Source organism: Rhea pennata, chromosome 19 (assembly GCF_028389875.1).
Source record: "Rhea pennata isolate bPtePen1 chromosome 19, bPtePen1.pri, whole genome shotgun sequence".
Taxonomy (NCBI): domain Eukaryota; kingdom Metazoa; phylum Chordata; class Aves; order Rheiformes; family Rheidae; genus Rhea; species Rhea pennata.
The window spans coordinates 432,656-450,992 of NC_084681.1; the positions used below are offsets into that span (position 1 = coordinate 432,656).

The 18,337-nt window shown below is 67.4% G+C and overlaps 2 protein-coding genes across 4 annotated transcripts; both read right to left on the reverse strand.

The window, feature by feature from the left end:
- Positions 1-794: 794 nt before the first annotated feature.
- Positions 795-4,299, reverse strand: GCGR (glucagon receptor). Its single transcript, XM_062591652.1, has 13 exons — positions 4,249-4,299; positions 3,745-3,841; positions 3,538-3,645; positions 3,090-3,211; positions 2,870-2,976; positions 2,412-2,565; positions 2,187-2,346; positions 2,054-2,114; positions 1,753-1,822; positions 1,588-1,676; positions 1,292-1,430; positions 1,156-1,197; positions 795-1,088 (listed from the first exon to the last, which is right to left on the reverse strand). The coding sequence occupies exons 1-13, from the start codon at positions 4,297-4,299 to the stop codon at positions 795-797; spliced, it is 1,494 nt and encodes a 497-aa protein (XP_062447636.1).
- Positions 4,300-10,426: 6,127 nt separating this feature from the next.
- Positions 10,427-17,928, reverse strand: SLC25A10 (solute carrier family 25 member 10). Of its 3 annotated transcripts, XM_062591741.1 has the most exons (12): positions 17,836-17,928; positions 15,444-15,563; positions 15,105-15,219; positions 14,974-15,022; positions 14,468-14,509; positions 14,091-14,134; positions 13,495-13,565; positions 13,304-13,396; positions 12,961-13,038; positions 12,802-12,858; positions 12,226-12,303; positions 11,877-11,935 (listed from the first exon to the last, which is right to left on the reverse strand). In XM_062591741.1, exons 1-11 carry the CDS (start codon positions 17,923-17,925, stop codon positions 12,262-12,264), a joined length of 801 nt encoding a protein of 266 aa, XP_062447725.1. In that variant the 5' UTR covers positions 17,926-17,928; the 3' UTR covers positions 11,877-11,935; positions 12,226-12,261. The 3 variants fall into 3 exon arrangements, with proteins under 3 accessions (XP_062447723.1, XP_062447724.1, XP_062447725.1); XM_062591739.1 differs by lacking the exon at positions 12,226-12,303 and having other exon boundaries at positions 10,427-11,935; XM_062591740.1 differs by having other exon boundaries at positions 11,859-12,303.
- Positions 17,929-18,337: the final 409 nt, after the last annotated feature.

Here is an 18,337-nt window from a genome sequence, read left to right on the forward strand (position 1 = left end):
ATGACCCCACAGTGTCCCCAGCCCAGGTGGAGACGGGGGGGTTGGCCATGCTCCCCGCCGTCCCCCCCGCCCCGTGTCCCTGTGCAGCCCCGGTGCAGGGGCATCAGTCGCCCCGGGGTGCCTGTTGCTCCCCTTCCCTCCCCCCGCACCCTGGCCTTGCAGTGCTCACTGCTGCCAGGTGGCTGCAGCTCGGGGGCTGCCGGGGGGCTGCCACGGGCCGGGCGCCTGGAGCGGGGCAGGGCTGTGGCTGGTCCCAGCAGCACCCGCGTGGTCACCAAAGCTGCTGCTGGGGTGTGGGGTCAGGCACCGCTGGCTCCCGGCCCGTTCCCCCCCCCCATGGCCCAGCCCGCACCTGGCCCCACAGCATGGACCCCCAGCCAGCCCCCCCCGGCCCAGCCCCACATCCCCAGCCCCTCCCCAGGCGTGCCTCACCCCTGCCACCCCACCGCGCATGTCCATCGTCCCACATCTCTGGCACCCTGAGCACGTCTATTGTCCCAGGCATGTCCGTCGTCCCACGCGTGGGCACTGTCGTGCACATTCGTTGTCCCGTGCACGGCCATTGTCCCGTGCACATCCATTGTCCTGTGCGCGGCCATTCTCCTGCACGTCCATTGTCCTGCGCACGGCCACGTCGTGCGCAGCCGTCGCCCCGTGCATGGCCATTGGCCGTTGTCCCAGGCACGGCCACCGTCCCCTGCACGTCCGCACTGTGCAGCACACAGCCCCCCTCCCCCCGCCCGGAACGGAGGAGGAGGAGGAGGAGGAGGAGGAGGAAGCCCGCCGGGTCTGGCTCAGAAGTTGCTCTCGGCCGTGGTCTCGGGGAACTCGTAGCAGTGGTGCCGGCCGCCCAGGGCCAGGTGCTCGGCGGCGGCACCGCGGCCAGGGCGCTCGAGGTAGCGGGCGCCGGGGCGCGCGGCAGCCGGGCTGCGCCCCAGCCCGTTGCCGCAGCCGCTCACCAGCTTGTGCTCCTCGCCGCCGGCGCCGTTGCGGGCGCTGGGCGCGTGGCTGCAGGTGTGCTTGTGCTCCTCCGCCAGGTCCTTGCCCAGCTTCCAGCGCTGCCACCGCTTCAGCAGCTCGGCCTGCACCTGTGCCCAGCGGCGGTGAGCCGGTGGCGAGCCCCACGCCGCGGCCCCATGCCAGCCCCACACTCACCTCCTTGTTGACGAAGCAGTAGAGAACGGCCACCAGCATCCCCTGCAGAGAGCAGCGGCGTGAGGGCGCGCGGCTGGCCCGGCACAGCTCCGGCCCAGCTGCCGCGGGAGCTGGCTCGGGCGTGGGGCCCCCTCACCTGGAAGGAGCTGAGGAAGAGGTCGAAGAAGAGCTTGACGTAGCGCAGGGTGCCCTGGGCGTGCTCGTCCGTGACGAAGGCGAACACCACCTCGTGGATGCCCAGCAGCGGGATCAGCGTCAGCGTGGACTTGGCCAGCCTGCCCGGGAGAGGGGCCATCAGCGCCGGCGGCTGTGCGCGCACCCCCATGCACATGCATGCACTGTGCACACCCTTGCATTACGTGCCACCGCACGCACCTGCACATTCATGCACACACTGTGCACACCCATGCACACCCATGCACAGCCACGCACCGGAACTTGTAGTCAGTGTAGCGCATCTGGTGTGCCCGGAGCTTGGAGACGAGGATCTGGATGATGCGGATGAAGATGAAGAAGTTGATCTGGAAAGGAGCGAGGCGGTGAGGGATGCTGGGAGGCGGGATGCTGGCCCCATCCCTGTGGGGCAGCAGGACTCACCAAGATAGCCAGGAACACGGGGAAGCGGAGGATCCACCAGAAGCCCATGTTGTTGTTGGTGCTCCAGCACCTGCAGGGGCAGAGGGGCTGTGGCCACCAGGGCTGGGCTCTCTGAGCCCTGGCACGCACAGGGGCCGTGCCCAGCCAGGCTGGCACTCCTGCACCGCGCACACATGCAGTATGTGCATGCACACCCACGCACTGTGCACACCCACGTGCTGTGCACACCCATGCATCGTGCCCCCCCCCCACGCACCATGCTCCTGCACCGTGCACTGCCCCCCCACCGCCCGGTACTCACTGAATGTTTTCAAAGAGGAACTTGACGGCGACCCAGGGGATGAGGAAGAGCATGGGGGCACCTGGGGAAGGCAGCGAGGGCGGTAAGGAACTGGCGGCCCCACTGGGGTGCCGGGGGCTGCGGCGGCACTCACCCCAGCCGATGCACAGGTAGAGGGTGAAGTAGCTGCGCTCGGAGAAGACGGCCACCACCAGGAGGTTGTGCAGGTAGATGCCCTCCACTAGCAGCCAGCAGTAGTTGGCCACGATGCCATACTGCATGAAGACGGTGGCAGCCCGGCAGCCGGCGGCGGCCTGTGGTGGGGCAGGGTCAGGCTCTCGCAGCGCCTGGCCCCAGCCTGGCGCCAGCCCTGGCTCACCTCGTCGCTCAGCCACACGCCCACGTTGTAGTCATCAATCTTGTCGCTGTAGTGGGTCTTGAGCAGGGCGTCGATGACCAGCACAGAGACACCCTTGAGGATGAAGGAGGCGAAGAGGTTCATGTGGATGTAGTTCCTCATGCAATGCAGCTTGCTGCGGAGGGGGAGCACCCTGAGCACTGGCTGCCTGGCACCAGTGGCCCAGTCCGTCCCGCCCACCCTGTCCCACCCCATCTGCCCCAGCCAGCCCATCCCATCCCACCTGCCCCATCCCATTCACTCTGTCCCAGCCCGTCTTGTCTGCCCCATCCTGCCCACCCCATCCACCTTGTCCCATCCAGCCCCATCCCACCCACTCCGTCCCATCCTATATGCCCCAGCCGTCCTAGTCTATCCCACACTGCCCTGCCCGCCCCATCCCGTCCACTCCATCCCATCCAACCTGCCCCATCCCGCACCTGAATCCCAGGAGCAGGGCCAGGGCGAGGAGCAGTGCACCCAGCGACACTGAGTAGCCCACTGTGTACATGACCTTGAAGCTGCCGTACGTCAAGGCGAATCTCTCCTGAAGCGAGCGGGTGCGTGAGGGGCCGGGAGCCGGTCCGGACCCGGCCCGAGGGGCCACCCGGCGCCATTGCACCGCCCTGCCGCCCCGCACTCGCGGGCTCGCCGGCCCACCTGCGCCGCCAGGTCCTCAGCGTCGATCTGGCACTGGGTGGCATCGCGCAGGGACTGCCCGCCGGGGCCCGTCACCCACTGCCCGTCCGGCCCGCAGGTCTTGAACACGTGCCGGTGCTTCACTGCGAGCAGAGTGGGGAGGTGCCAGCGCCGGCCCGTCACTGCCCGGCCGTGGGGACGAGTGCCCGAGCAGCACGTGCACCTGCCCACGCCTCTGCACGTGTGTACTCCCCCCCCACACACACACACTGTGCGTGTGCACACGTGTACCCCATGCACAGGCTTGTGCATGCACACACGTGTACCCCATGCACACACGTGCATCCTCCCATGCACATGCTTGTGCATCCAGGTATGTGCACTGCCACACACACACACACCTGTGCATGCACACTCCCCGGGGCACATGCAGGCACGGACCCCTTTGTCCGGCCCAGCCTGCCGTTACCTTTGCGGTACCAGGGCAGGAACCAGGGGCAGGAGACGTTGACGGTGGTGTTGGGCAGCGTGTCTGGCCAGCAGGAAAACTTGTCGAATGTCCGGTTACAGACGAGCTCTGCAGGGCGCAGCCAAGGGCAGCGGTGGGACGGGGCTCTGCATCCCCCCCGCCGTCCCGGCCCTGCCCGGCGTGCCCGCCACGCGGGGCTGTGCTCACCGGTGGGCGCCGGCAGCCGGCTCATGTTGCGGTGGCACTCCTCGCTGTAGGCTTTCCAGCTCTCAAAGAGGGAATCCGTGATCTGGGCAGAGGGGCCCTGGGGGCACCGTGGAGAGTCACCCCACACCTGGCTGCCATGGGGACGGGGCACCAGCCTGGGGCAGACTCGGGGCCAGCCATGCCATGATGCACTGCACTGTGCCGTGCTGCGACATGCCATGCTATGTCATGCTGCACCCTGCAGTGCTGCGCCATGCCATGCTATGCTGCACCATGCCGAGCTGTGCAGCATCGTGCCATGCCATGCAGCACCATGACACATGGTGCAGTGCTGCACTGTGCTGTTTTGCACTGTGCCACAGGGCTGGCAGGAAAGCAGCCACCGGGCAGCGTGGCGCGGCGAGGGGCTGCAGTGGGCAGGGGCAGCTCTGCCCCGCGCCAGGCGCTCGGGAGCAGGGAGTGGGCTGGGAGCAGGGCAGGGGGGCCGGGAGGGCCCGGCCTTACCTGGCAGCGGAGCAGCAGCAGCAGGAGGCCGAGGAGGCTCGTCCGGGGCATCTCTCCACAGGGCTGCCCCCCGCGCGGGGTGCCGGCTTCCTAGGGGCCGTGGGCGGCTCCTCCGCCCTGGAGGTGCAGGCTCGGGCGCGTGGGCGGCCCTGCGCGAGAGGCGGCTGCTGGGGACGCCGCCGGCACCGCTGCCGCAGAACCCCGGGGCCCTGCGCCGGCGCCCGCGATGCCTGGCCCGGGGGCAGCCGGAGGCCCGTGCTGGCGCCGGTGGGTGTTTGCCGCCCGGTCCCACTCGCTCCCACGCAAACCCGGCTCACGAGGAGCCCTAATTCCCTGCCTCCTGCCCTAAGCCGGTTACAGGGCTGCTGAGGGGGATTTGGGCTCTGCTGACAAGGGGGCCATTCTCCGGGCGCCCCGCGGCATGGCGCGGCCCCCGGTCCGGCCCCCCGGCACTGCCGCGCTCCCAGGGCTCGCTGCACTGCCCCGCACCTATTTTTATCCCTGGGAAAGTCGTCTCCGCTCGGAGCTGCCGCCGGCTGCTGGAGAGGCTCATTAATCGGCGCCGGCTCTGTGGACGCCGCTGGCGGGGCTGCGCCAGGGGCTCGCTGCTCCGGCGGAGCGCACCTGCCCCACGCTGGCATCCCTGTCGGTGGCACGGCCCCAGCCCCACACCACCATCCCCACTGACATCACGGCCCCGGCCCCACACCACCATCCCTGCCGGTATCACTGCCCCAGCCCCACACCACCATCCCCATTGGCATAACTGCCCCAGCCCCACGCCTATATCCCTGCTGGCAGCATGGCCCTGCTGGCTGTGCCCCAGCCCCCTGCGTGGCTCTGGGCAGCACCAGCCCCTCGGCGGCCCCTCGGCAGCTCTGGGGCAGAGGTGCTGCTATTTTTAGCTGCCTGCAATGGGATTTCGCAGCAGGGAGGCCTCTGCCCCAGACCCCCCCGGCTGGCAGCCGCCGTGGCCAAGCAGGGCGGACTGCACTGGGTGAGGGGTGCTGGCCCGGGCGGCCGCGCTCCCGCCCTGGCCCCGCCAGGCCCTTTGCCCCAGCTTGGCCCCCCCCACCGGCCGGGACGGCCCCGTCCCCGGCTGCAGCCCAGCGCCTCTGGTGGCCTGTGCCGAGCAGCGGCTGCACGTGGTGCCGGGCTGCCGGAGGTGGCACCGTGGCCCGGCCTGGCCCAGGCTCCGTGGCCCCAGTAGCGGACTACCTCCTGCACCTGGTGGCGGTGCCGGGATCCTGCCACACATGTGCCTCCGCCAGAGATGAGGCACCTGGGGGACTTTCGCCCCGCTCTGGCATTGGGCAACGTGGCTCGGCATGGCTCCGCGGCTGCTGACCCTGGTGCAGCACCTCTGCAGAGCAGGAGCTGGCGCCTGCGATGGGAGCAGCGGCGTGGGGGGCTGGGGCTGAGGGGCTGCGTGTGGCAGCACCACCGCTGCACCGAGCCAGGAGGAACTGGTGGGGAAAAGCTCCTGCCGGGCGCACGTCCCGGCCGAGCCGCGTGCCCGCCGCGGTATGGCAGCGCTCTCCAGTGGGGTTTGCCCAGTACGGGGGCCTCACGCGGCCTCGGCCCCTCCTGACCCCCATCACGTGTGCGCAGCAACAGGCGCCGCATCTGGGAGTCCGGCGGCTCGCTGCTGCACGGATCAGCGGCTCGGAGACACCTCCATGGGGACACGCGTGGGCATCTGCAAAGTGACCTCACGGCACCCCAGCAGCCCTGCACGAGCAGCCTGGGAGGAGGTGGCATGGACAGAGCGGCTGTCCCCGCAGTGCAGCCCCGAGCCCAGCAGCACGGCCCTGTGCCCGGCAGCACGTTCCCATGCTGGGGAGGTGGCGGCGGATGCTGTCGCTGCCCAGACACAGGGACCAGCCCCTGGTGCGCTAACACAGCGCTTTGCACGGCTGGCTTGGCACTGTGCTCCGAGCTAGGCGCCAGCACAGCGGGGACTACGGCGCTTGGCAGGGGAGGGGGCGGTGGAGGCCGGCTGCAGCACCAGCCTGGCCCTGCGGATGCTTTATGCTTCCCAGACAGACCGCAGCGAGCAGGACGGGCCGTGGCCCGAGGAGGCAAAGTGGCAGTAGAGACTGTGGCACAGCGGCTGCCAAGCCACATGCAGCACCTGTGTGCTACGGGACTGCAACTGGTCTGTGCAGCTGGAAATGGCAAGCGGCATGCGGAGAGCTGACGTCCCCTGGCACCATCAGACCTGGCATTGCTCTGGACTGAGAAAACCCGGAGCGATGCTGACAGCGTTTCCATCAGCGGCGATGCAGGGTGTGAAGAGACGGCCACGGACTGGTGCTGGCAGGACGAGCGCCCTGCGCATCCCTGCGAGCCAGCGGCCGGTGTGCAGGCTGCAAGCGCAGCCGCGCAGCACAAATCGGCCGTCTGGCAAGGCCCGGAGGGAGGGACACGCAGTGCCGCGGCGCTCCGGACCTGCCTGGGGAAATGGGCTTCTGCGCACCGCGCCGCGTGAGCCGGGCTGCGACAGCCCACGCGAGGTGAGAGGACGCCTGTTAGCGACGCAGCGGGCGACACGTGCGGTCGGATGTCAGCGGGAGGCGCGGGAGCGGGGGAAGCCTTGGAAAAGGCCAGTGCAGGCAGGCGGGCGAGCACATGCGCCTGCACCGGGAGCGCGGTGCCGCCCCGGAGCCAGGCCCTGTATCGTGGTACCGTGCCGGGGCGAGCGCAAAGCCCTGTTCTGCCAGGGCTGCCGACGTGATGCCCAACCGGCCGGGCTGGTGCAGACGGCCCGCAGAGCGCCTGGCCCTTGGCAGGGGCCCGGCCATGCGGGGTGGCGTGGGGACGCAGGGGGACAGAGCGGCGCCGCCGGCCCCCCTGTCTGCCCGCGTCGGGCCAGTCCCCGCTGCTGGCGCTGGTGCGGCGCGCGGAGCAGTGCTGCGCGCAGAGCGGAGGCTGCTCTCAGCCCTGCACTGCTGATCAGGACTTGCGGTCACATTTTTTCATTAACTATTTTTAATCCATATTCTGTCTTCTCTCCACTCAGCCTTTTTTTCTTTTTCCCTCTCCAGGCAACAGAGCATGGAAAGCTCTGCGCGGCAGAGCGCGGTGGCAGCAGGCACTGCTGGCGAGCAAGGAGTGCGTGGCTGGGGCGGCACTAACGCGACGCACGGGGGCACCGCGGGCCCTCGGTTCCTGCTCACGCACGCAGAAAGCCAAAGCAACTGCAGGGGCAACGCTCAAGGTGGCCGCGAACGCCTGGTCCCTACTACCGGGGCCGGAGGGGAGCGCGCGGGGAGCCCGGGTGCCGCCGCGGCGGCGGCGCTGCCAGCAGCTCCGGCCTCCCGCGAGGAGCAGCGGGCCGGGCACACGGTGCCAGGCGGCGGCGAGCTCTGGGCAGCCGCTTTGGAGATGCGCGTGCGACGCCGGGGCGGCGAGGTCGCATACCCAACCTGCCCTGGTTAAACAGAGCCGTTTACCAACACCGTGTTGACACAGCGGAGCTGGGGACAGAGTCGCAAAGGGCACCGGCCGCCGGGGCCCGCGAGGGCTGCGGAGGGCCCGCGCCCCCCCGCGCTAGCCCCGACGGGCACGGCCGGCCGCGCCGGGGGAGCCGCCGCCGGGGCCGCCGTCACGGGGCCGAGGCTCCGGCAGCAAAGCCCTTCCCAGGGCCGGCGGCGTCGGCCCTGGCCGCGCCGGGGGGAGCGGGGTGAACCCGGCGGCGGCCGCCGGGACGGGGCGCCGAGCGGCACCGCAGCCGCTGCCCGGGACCCTCCGGGCTCGCGCCGCGGCCCCGGCCCCCCGCGGCCCCGGCTCCCCGCGGCGGCCCCCCGCGCCCCGCGGAGCCCCGAGACCACGGGGACAGGCGCTGCGCCTCCCCCCTCCCGCCTGATACCTGTCGGAGCTGGGCTGGCAGCGGCTCCCGGGCGCATCTCGGTGCAGGCGGGCGCGGGCGCGGGCGCGGGCACGGGCGCGGGCGCGGGCACCGGCACCGGCACCGGCACCAGCGCGCTCGGCCGCTCCGGTGAAAACTTTTGGTCGAGCCGCGACGGCGGCGGCGGTGGCGGCTCGGGGGGGAGGGACCGGCGCGGGGGGAGGGACCGCGGGCGAGGAGCCGCTGCCCCGGCCCCGCTCCGCCCGCCGGCGCGGGGGGGCGCCGCCGCCGACCGCCGCCGCTGCCCGCTCGGCCGGCCGCGGTGCTCGGCGCTGCGCGGGGCTCCGCGCATCACCGCCGCGCGCGCCTGCGGCCACGGGAGCGGCGGGAGCGGCGGGGCGGGGACACGGGCCGGGGCCGGGACACGGGCACGGGCGCAGCCCTGCTCGCCGGCAGCGATGCCCCCGAGGCCGAGGGGCGCGGGAAGCCGCCGGCGCGGCCTCTCGCTCGGTGCAGTGGGGGCTCCGGCCAGGGGCGGAGCGGGGGCCTGCAGGGCCTGACGGCTCCGGTGTGTTTCTCAGGGGGCTTCTTGGCAGCATCCCCGGCAGCCCTGGCCCCTTCGTGGGACGCGAAGGCCCTGTCGCCTCCGAGCTCTGGTCCTGCCTGTGCTGGGAACCAGCAGCTCCTGCCCGAGGGTCCAGGGCTCACGGCCCCCCCTGCCCCCCCCAACACCCAGACCAACCTCTGCAGTGCAGCCAGCAGCTGCCTGGACTCTCTCATTCCGGCCTCTGCCGGTGGCGGCGGCTCTGTGTTTGCCACGCGCTGTCCTGGTGGAGCATGTTCAGGTAAACACATCCTGCAGTGGCAGCAAACTCCCTCCGCAGCTCCCCCGAGCCCCCTAATCCGGCGCTGCAGCTCAGCCTGGGCAGAGCCCCCAGCTGAGGGGAACAGCCAGCGTCGACCCGCTGCCCTGCCCTGCCGGCAGGGCATAAACATGTTTACCTTGGACCGCTGGCTGTGGCAGCCACGCAGGCTGCGGGAGCCGGGAGACACGGAGCGTCCTCCCACCTGGAGCCCAGCCAGCGCCCAGGCCTCACACTGTGCATCCCCCGGCCCAGCTCCGGGGGGCAGCGTGGGGAGAGAGGACTTCGGACAGGCCCCTGTGCCCCCTGGGGCCGTGCACGAGGGAGGACTGGCAGCCCCCAGCCCTGCTTGGGGAGGCACAGGTGGGGGATCCTGGTCTGTACTTAGGCCTGGCCTCTGCAAACTGCCCTGGGGGGCAGGCGCAGGCCTGGCCCTGCCCTCTGGGGCAAGGTGAGACCTTTGTGTGTGGGGGGGGGCTGGTTATGGCAAGCGCAAACACTACCGGTAAGAGGCTGTTGACAGACCGGAGGCCTCTTATTTTCCGATGCTCTGAGATAAGCGCTCCCACTCTCACGCAGCTGCCGGACACTCCGTGCTCCATGCTGCGTCTGGCACACGCTGTCCTGCCGGCCTGGCCGTGCCACAGCTCAGCCTGCTGCGAGGGGACGTGAGAAGAGGGAACGGGAGTGCCAGGAGCGTGGGGCTGGTGCGGCTGGCGGGGCCCGGCCCCAGCCGGAGCATCCTCCCTGCAGCTGGGCTGGGGGACGAGGGCAGCACAGGCTCTAGCAGGGCTTCGTAGCCCTTGAGAGCTGCTGCTTGGCAGGGACCGGCCCCGCAGGCTCTGTCGCGCTCCTGCTCAGCGTGGGCCTTCACGCCTGGTGCAGAGCAGTGCCAGAGGCCTGGGGTCCAGACACCGCACAGCCCCCACCCCTCCTGGGGAACATGGGCCAGGTTCGCCCACACTCACCTGCCCTGCTGCACTGGCACGGGGTCGGGCACAGGAACAAAGCAACTATGCCAGCCGGCATCATTAGACTTCGTTAAGGTGACGAGCTTTCACTTCTCTGCCTGTCCCGGGCTGGCTCTGTTCCACCTCCTGGAGCCCAATTAGCACCACAGCCAGGATGCCGCTCCAGCGAGGAGGCAGAGGTGGGCAGATGCCAGCGGCACGGCAGGAATTCCTCCCTCAGCTGAGACCAGGCACAGCTCAGGCAGGACCCCAGCCGGGGGAGCCCACGGCTCCCCGCAGCGTGGGGCCAGGAGGTGCCGATACCACTGCCTCTTGCAGCAGGGACGGGGGCACTGTCCAGGACGAAGACGTCCCTGCCAGGTGCGCTGGCCGAGCAGGAATGAACCTCGCTCTGCGCCTGCCACTCCTGGCCTGCGGGAGCTCAGCTCCGAGCCCTCCTGCTGTGCATCCCTCCCCTCCCCACACAGCAACACACCAGGCCCTGGGCTTGTTCCACTGCTGTTTATTATATATTAAGGTCACAGATATTTCAGTTCTTTGATCCCTCGGGGCTGCATTGCACAGGGTTGCATGTGGTGGAGGGGCTGGTGCCCGTGCAGGGGCAAGGGTGGCGGTGAGGCAGTGGTGCTGAGCAGGAGGCTTGGGAAGCACTTGGCTGGGGCCGCCCTGGCTCCGCTGGGAGCAGCAGTGGCCCTGGCAGGGCCGGCAAGGTCGCAGAGGGACACTGAATGATGCTTCCACTGCGGCCGGGTCCGAGAGCGGCTGAGCGGGCCGCACAAGGATGCCGGAGCATGCCGCGGCACAGCCCTGCAGCCAGGGCCGGCTCCGCGCTGCGCAGCCTTGCCTCACCTGTCTGTCCCCACAGCAAGCACAGGCAAGGCTAGGCCAAACCTCCCCGCTCCTTCACAGCTGCCCAAGATATTTTTGTGGGACCTTGGCACTGCCTCAGCTCCAGCCATTGCAGCTCAAATCTACCTGCACCTGGCTCGAGGCAGGAGCCAGAGGATGGTGGTGAAGTTGCTGGCCTTACCCCAGGCTGGGGCAGGCCCCACGAGGATGACCCCAGCCCGCACTGGGCCACCAGGGCGGCACGGCCGAGCGGCTGCCCCTCGCCCATTGGGTCCATCCCTGTCATCATTGGTATGAGGCACAATCCCTGAAGAGCCCAGCGGCCGTTGGACGCCGGTGAGTTTTGGCCGAGAAAGTAGGGGTGTGGGCAGGCCAGGAAAGCACAGCAGCACACGAGGGGAGGCACCTGCTAAGCTGCATAGCGGCCAGCGGAGGGACACGAGGGGAAGCGGGGCCAGAGGTGCTGAAAGGGGGGCAGCGCCTCGGTGCCCTAAACCTGTGCCTCCCTTTGCTGATGGCAGGAGAGGCTGGGAGCAAGCGAGCCCTGCGCACACTGCCAGTGCTGCAGCAGGACCTGGCTGCAGCATGCTCACAAGTGAAACTGGCCCCTGCCCAGTCCCTATCTCCTCGAGACTCAGTGACCAGGCACAGAGGAAGAACACTGATTCCTCCCTTCTCCTGCTCCAGGGGGGGCTCATAAGGGACAGGAGCAAGGGCCCCTTGCTGCGCCCGCCTCTCCAAGCCTGCACAGGAGGGAGGTAAGGATGGACCTTGTGGCTGCGAACCACGCGTGGAAGACAGCACAAAACTGGGGTGCAGAACAAACAAGGGGCCTAACAATAGCTCAGCAGTAACCGATAGGAGAACTGGGGCGAGAGGGGAAAGCAGATTCTGGGACTGGCTGGCCACAGGCACTGGAAAGGTGGGGGAGCAGGATGAAGGGATGGGGGCAGCCTGGCCCCAGACAACAGAGAGTTCTGGGATCTGTCACGACCCGCGCGCTCATCCCCAGGGGAAGCCCGCGGGGCGAGGTAGGGTCCCGACCCTCCCACTCAGGTGATCACTTTGATCCCAAAATATTTGCGCAGCTGTTCCAGGAAGACAAAGGTGAGGACGGTGTGAGGAACGAGCCGGATGGCCGCAGGAACAAAGCCCTGGAACGGGACAGTGAGAATGGAGGGAGAGTCAGCCTGCGCCTAGTCTTGGGCTTCCCTGTCAGGGCCAGTGGCACCCAGCAGCCCAACCCGTGGAGAGCAGCAGGAGCTCGCAAGCGCTGGGGACAAGTTGGCTGGACATGCAGCACAAGCTCCAGGGAGCTGGGGCCTCAGTGGCAGACAGAGACTGCCAGAGTGGTGAGAGAGGCACTGCAGCCATGGCTGTGCACACAGATCTCAGCATCATGCATTAATCCCTCTGCCCCCAAACACATCAGTGTTGCCATCACCACTACGCAGGCCCAGAGTCTCAGTAGAAGCCAGTGTCAGGTCCCACAGCCCTGTTTCAGAAGGGGGACGGACGCTGCCTGGGGAAGATGAGCAGACAGGCTGTAACAGGGAAAACGCCTGACTGGCAGCATCAGGAAGAAACTTTGGATTTGAAAGACTATTTCAGGAACCCTCCCAGCAGCGAGACTGAACACACTGGTGACTGTGCCAAGCGCAGGCATACAGGGTCCAAGATCTGACCAATGTCTGCAATAATCAGTAAAATCCAAAAATTGCATCACTAAAAATACCTGAATTCTCATAGACAACCCAATGAGTACAACCCTGCAGCTGATGTGGGGCCTGGACGCAGGCTACAAGTCCAGGAGAGGCCAAGATTTGCAGTACACCAGGGCCAAGCCAGGGACCCGCAGATGAAGGACCAACACAGGAAGCCATCAGACTCCAGGCAGCAAAGCCCCGGAGCAGAGCTCCTGCCCCAGAACTGCACTGAATTCTAACCTTTGCTCCCAGGCTGGCCCAGCCACCCTATGCTCCCTCCTACCATCTTATCCCATGCATCTCCATCTAGGTACCTTGTAGAAGGCCAGTGGGCCAAGCCTGGCAGTTTCCATGGCGCAGTGGGAAACACCCTAGAAAGAAAGGACAGAGATGTGCAAGGTGCCAGATGATAGAGGCCAGTGCACGAAGGGGACAGGTCGAGCAACCGTGAGCTGGTCAGGATGGCTACTCACCCGATACTCGCCCTGGGAGTTCATGAGGCGGGTCTTGAGCACGTCCAAGGGCTGACACAGGAATGTGGCACATCCACCCTGGGGAGAGTCAACAGGTCACCAACTCTGGCCCGTGGAGGAGACCTGGGTGCTGGTACTGGTATGACCCACATGACAAGAGAGAGGGCCAGGTCCTCAGTCTAGCCTGAGATCAACCCCATGCAGGGAGCCTCCCTGCCCAGCCTGGCTTCATCAGTCTCCGAGACGCAGTATGCAGTTCTGGCAGCCCCAGTCTGGGGCCCTGAAGCCAGCAGTGGACAAACCCAGGCCCAGCTCTGCAAGCCCTCCATCCAGCCCTGCTCACAGCGATGAAGCTGGCCAGGAAGTGAGTGAAGATGTTGTCTGACAGCAACCCAGTGGTGAGAACCAGCTGCTTGGCCTGGTCATAGCAGGAGAGCTGCAGAGACACAGTGCGTTAGTGACATATCTCTTCCCATTCCTAAGCCAAGTATTCCCTCCGCCCAGAGTACCTACAGCCCAGTGGAGCTGCCCTACCTGTCCAACGGTGACTAGGGCCCCTCGACTGGATGCCATTGTAGCCCCTGAGAATAGCTTCTTCAAGCCCTCTGTAGACAGATAGGGATCAGCACAGTCCTGGGACGTTAATCACACTCCCCTCCAGCAAGGAGGCTCCTTCCCTGCACAGTCTGTGTCCCAGACTTCCCAGGCAACAGTGCTCACAACATACCACGAGAGCAAACATGCTGGACTTGTAGGAAAGGAGAATCCCTCAGAAAAGCCCTGTCTCCTCCTTGCTGTCATTCACTCCCTTTCCCAGCTGCTCCAGCCTCTTGCTCTTTTTAATAGCTGCTCCCGGCAGGTACCTCCTTTCCACCAGAGGAAAGGGCAGGCTGCCGTGCCCTGTCTGGCCTGTCACTAGCCAGGCACTGCTGAGATGCTGGGCACTGCCCAGCCCTTTGGTTCCTCTGTCCCCACCGGCAGTGCGGCCATCCTCTGTCCCCTCTCCCCACCTAGCTTGAGAGGACACCCATGATGGTTCCCAGTGGGAGCCCCCTCAGCCATTGCTGCGGTTTCCCAGTGTCAAGGACGCCAGACAGGCTAACCCTACTCCCAACCCGGCACTGCCTCACCTTCCCGGAGCACGCGGTATATGCCGTCCAGGGCATGGGAATAGCTGGAAGGAGCGAGAAGAGGGAAGATGTCAGAGTCTGAAACTCCTAAGCATCCTGACTGCCAGCCCCTGCAGCTAGGCCCAACATGGAGTGTTGCAGCCCGGGCAGCTGCTGACATGGCAACCCTCTGTGCGCCCCACGGACATGTGCCCCCACTGCTGGCATGGTGCTGCTTCCCCACAGCTGCACAGCACAAATGGCTCCAGGCATGCCAAGCACCCCTGGAGCCGGGGATCTGAGCCACGCACCCGGCGTCCACCTACCCCAGGCCCTGCTGCACCTGGGCAGGGCCCCGCGCCCGACCAGGCACCCTCACTTACTCCATCAGCACTCACTTCCGTCTCAGGTGTGCCGGCTGCTTCATGTCATTCTGCATCCTGAAACGCACAGAGTCGTGGGGAGGTGAGGCAGGCAGAGAGACCAGGCACACAGGCGTCTTCTCTGGCTATGCCACGAGACCCTGGGACAGGGCCCTGCTCCTGCATTCAGAGCAGCAAAGAACAGGCCCAGCAGATAGATTGTGTTGACTGTTTCCAAATGGCACAACCCTGCACTTGCATGGAAAGCCTGCCTCTTGCCCCACATGCTTTGGGAGAACAAGGTGTGGGGCTGGGCACCAGCTTTGGGCTGCCCTGGTGAAAGGCAGGAGCAGTGCTGGTCCTTGCATGTGCTGGGTTATGGGGCTCTCCACCCCAGATCGAGCCACTAGGCACAGAGCACCACTGGCCTGGTCAGGAGAGAAGTCAGGAATACGAGGGACTGCCCCACCATCCCAACTGCTGCCTTGTGCCAGCCACAAACCTCCCTCACCAGGAGCACTGGGGACACAGTCAGAACTGACCTGACATTCACCATGTCTGCTGGGGTCCCCACAAACCCGCCAGTGAAACCTACAACCAATGGAGAGCTGGGGTCAGAGGGCTGCTCTGGCCTGAAGAAGCCCAGGGTTGAAGGACTCTCTTCCTCACTCACCTCCCACTGCACCCAGCAGCACTTTCTGGTAGAAAGGAGGAGGCCCCTGATTGCCCTGGCCCAAGCGGTCCCTTGCAGTCTCATAGATGGCAAAGCGGGTCAAGGAATACGTCATCTGGAAAACAGGGCGAATAAGCCTCAGAATCATGCTGGGATGCCTGCCTCCCGAGGCCACCATATCTCAGGGCAGCCTGTCTGCTCCAGACAAGCCTGCAGCTCAGCTGCTCTCCCAAGAGGCTCAGAAACAGGCAGAGGAGCCACAGGGTGGGGAGAGCAAGCAGCTGTGCAGCAGGAGGTTCTCTGCTGGCCGCAGGGGGACTAGAGGCTGCCAGTGCTCACCTGCCGGCACAGCGAGGCGCTGAGCCCGTTGTACAGAGCCAGGAAGCCATCGGTGCGGATCACACGCAGCGCCATCCCAGTCATGCGCATCTTCACCTCCTGCTGCGTCTGCAGGTGGACCTGGGGCAGAGTCCAGCAGTGTCAGTGCACTAGCCCAGCTTGCTCGAGAGTTCGCCCCTCCATCCATGAGGCTGGGCAGGAATGGGAGAGCACAGGGCACAAGCCCTCCTCAGCTGCAGCCCAGCACAGCAGGGATGACAATTTTAAGTGCTTTTTAGGGGTAATTCATTAGCACTCATGCAGAAGGTTCCCTGCAAACAGCAACAGCTCCAGGCTTCCTGCACCTAAGTAGTAGTTGGAGACCTGCCCAGCCCAGCTCAGCATCAGAGGCTTGGAGCCTGGCCAGGAGGAGGAGCATTAAGGCACCTGCACAAGGTCCCTCTCATATTGCCTGCCCAGCTCGGAGTGGTCTCAATGGCATAGCTCAGGATGAAGTTCTGGTGCCTCTTCCTCAAAAAAAAAGCCCTGAACTACACCAGCAAGGGGGAGGGTCCAGAGGTGTCTGAGCCAGTGAGCAGCCAGTGTGCAGCCGGTGCAGGCTTGATCAGAGAGAGTATAACAGGACTTCCAAATATGCCTCATGAAACAGCAGGCCTCTCCAGCTGGGCCTCCCCAGCCCACAGAGAGCACAGAGGCAGAAAGAGGACTTTGTTGTCCTGCTTACTAGCTCTGAACTGTTCCTTCCCATGGCTAGAAACATAAGCCAGCAGGTCCATGCCCCATCCAGAGCCATGCAATGTATTTCCCACCGTTAAAGGCAGAAGCAAGAGCAGGCCTGCCCCAGGGAGCCTGGTGGGAATGGAGCCCTGCAGCACAGGAGCCCATGTCAGCCTACGCCTGAGCACGGCCTGAGCCCGTCCGCCCAGCTCCACACTGGGAAGATCAAATGTGGGTCAAAAAGAGATAAAATTAAAGCGAGCACAGGGCCATTGGCCAGGCACCAGGCTTGGCTCCTGTTACAGAGCAGGGACGGGGAAGCAGCCGGGGCGTGGGACACACAGCAGCACAGCAGGAACACGGCCTTTATCTCTGCGTGGGGCAGCACAGCAAGTGGCGGGTAGGCAGGGAAGGGGCCCTGGCCTCCAACCACGGCGGGTTTCTGGCAGCAGGGACCAGAGCTCTCAGCGCACCAGGGGGCTGGCAGAGAGGCAGGTGGCATGGACCCACACCTGCAAACCTGCGCCGCACGCCCCGGCACGGGGCTGCAGGAAGGGCAGGCGGAGGCTCGGCGGGGAGCCGGCCAGGCGCTGCGGCTGACCGGGCGGCTTCCCACCCGGAGGTTCCTGCAGGGCGGGCGGCCCAGGCCCGTGGCGGCTGCCCCCTCCAGAAACCAAAGTCCAGGAGCACGGAGCAGCGCCCTTGGCCCCTGCCCTCGGCCAGGCCTCCGGAGCCCTGCTCACGCTTCTCCGTGCTGGGCAGCAGCTCCCTGCTGCGGGCAGCTGAGGCCCAAAGGGACGTTCCAGCTCCACGCTCAGACGCGACCCCTTGGGCAAGGCCCGTCGGCCGACCGGGCCGCTCGCAGGCTCTGGGCCCCGCGGAGCTCCGCGCCTGCAGGGCACGCCGAGGCCAAAACACGCGGGCAACCGCGCTGGCTCCAGGGCAGGGAGGCCCGGGGACACGTGCCAGGCTGTTTCCCCTTCCGAGCTCCTTCCCAGCGCATCCAGCAAGGGCTGCCGGAGCCCCGCAGCGGGACGCGGGCCGCCGGGCCGGCAGCCGCTCGGGCAGGCTGCGGCGCTCGCCCCACAGCAGCACCGCCGCCTCCGGCGCCCCAGGGCCCCCGAGCCGCAGCCGTGGACCGTGCCCAGCGCCAGGGCAAGGCTGCCCGCGGCTCTCTGCACTGCCCCGGCCCGGCCACGTCCCCCGGCCCCACGCCGAGCTGCCCCCCCGCATCTTCCAGCCCCCTGCCAAGACCCGGCCCCACGCTGAGCTGTTCCTCACACCACATCCCCCAGCCCCCATGACCCCCTGCCCCACATGGAGCTGCCCCCCATATCACATCCCCCCCAGCCCCACACCATGACCCACAGCCCCCCACCGAGCTGCCCCCCCACATCTCCCAGCCCCACCCGAGCTGCCCCCCACACCACGTCTCCCAGCCCCCTATCAAGCTGTCCCAGCCCCATAGCGAGCTGCCCCCCACGGAGCTGCCCCTCACGTCCCCCAGGCCCCCCCACAGCTGCCCCCCATGTCCCCCAGCCCCACACTGAACTGCCCCCCTCATTCCCCAGGCCCCCACACCGTCACCTCCAGCCCCCAGCGGGCTGCCCCCCCATCTCCCATCCCCCTCGGAGCTGCCCCCCGGCCCCCAGCCCCGGCGCTGCCCCCGCCCCACCTTGAGCAGGTCCAGCGGGTGGGTGCAGCAGGCGGCGCCGCACGACGCCAGACCTCCGAAGTACCAGCGCGACACGCGCCGCTCCGCCATGGGGCCGCTCTGCGCCGCGCCGCGCCGCGCCGCGCGCCCCGCCCCGCCCGCCCGCTTAAACGGGCAACGCCCCGCCCGCGCCGCCCCGGGGCCCACCGCCCCGCCCCGCCCCGCCCGCCCGCCCCTCTCCGGGGCTCGGTCGCCAGGGCCCACGCCCGCTCGCCTGTAAATTATTTACCCGAGCCGAGCTCGAGATCACCCGGAGCGAGGCTGGAAGGTCAAACCAGCCTGACGCAGCCGACTGCCGGCAGCAGCGGCGCGGCCGAGGCGGGGGCGAGCGGGGGGCACCTCCCAGCCGCGCCAGGACGCAGCTCACACGCAGGGCGGTGGCCACGCAGGGCGGTGGCCACGCAGGGCGGTGGCGTGGCGCAGAGGACGAGCAGGCCAGCGCACGTGCACACACACCGTTTTC

Excerpts from the sequence above, each read along its gene's own strand:
- GCGR (XM_062591652.1), bottom strand. The coding sequence starts at position 4,299 with ATGCCCCGGACGAGCCTCCTCGGCCTCCTGCTGCTGCTGCTCCGCTGC. Across the intron at positions 3,842-4,248 it reads TGCTGCTGCTCCGCTGCCAG|GGCCCCTCTGCCCAGATCAC; the intron begins GTAAGGCCGGGC and ends CGGTGCCCCCAG. Across the intron at positions 1,823-2,053 it reads TTCCTCTTTGAAAACATTCA|GTGCTGGAGCACCAACAACA; the intron begins GTGAGTACCGGG and ends CTGCCCCTGCAG.
- SLC25A10 (XM_062591739.1), bottom strand. The coding sequence starts at position 17,925 with ATGGCGGAGCGGCGCGTGTCGCGCTGGTACTTCGGAGGTCTGGCGTCG. Across the intron at positions 15,564-17,835 it reads ACCCGCTGGACCTGCTCAAG|GTCCACCTGCAGACGCAGCA; the intron begins GTGGGGCGGGGG and ends ACTCTGCCCCAG. Across the intron at positions 14,135-14,467 it reads CCGGCACACCTGAGACGGAA|CTATTCCCATGCCCTGGACG; the intron begins GTGAGTGCTGAT and ends CGCTCCTTCCAG.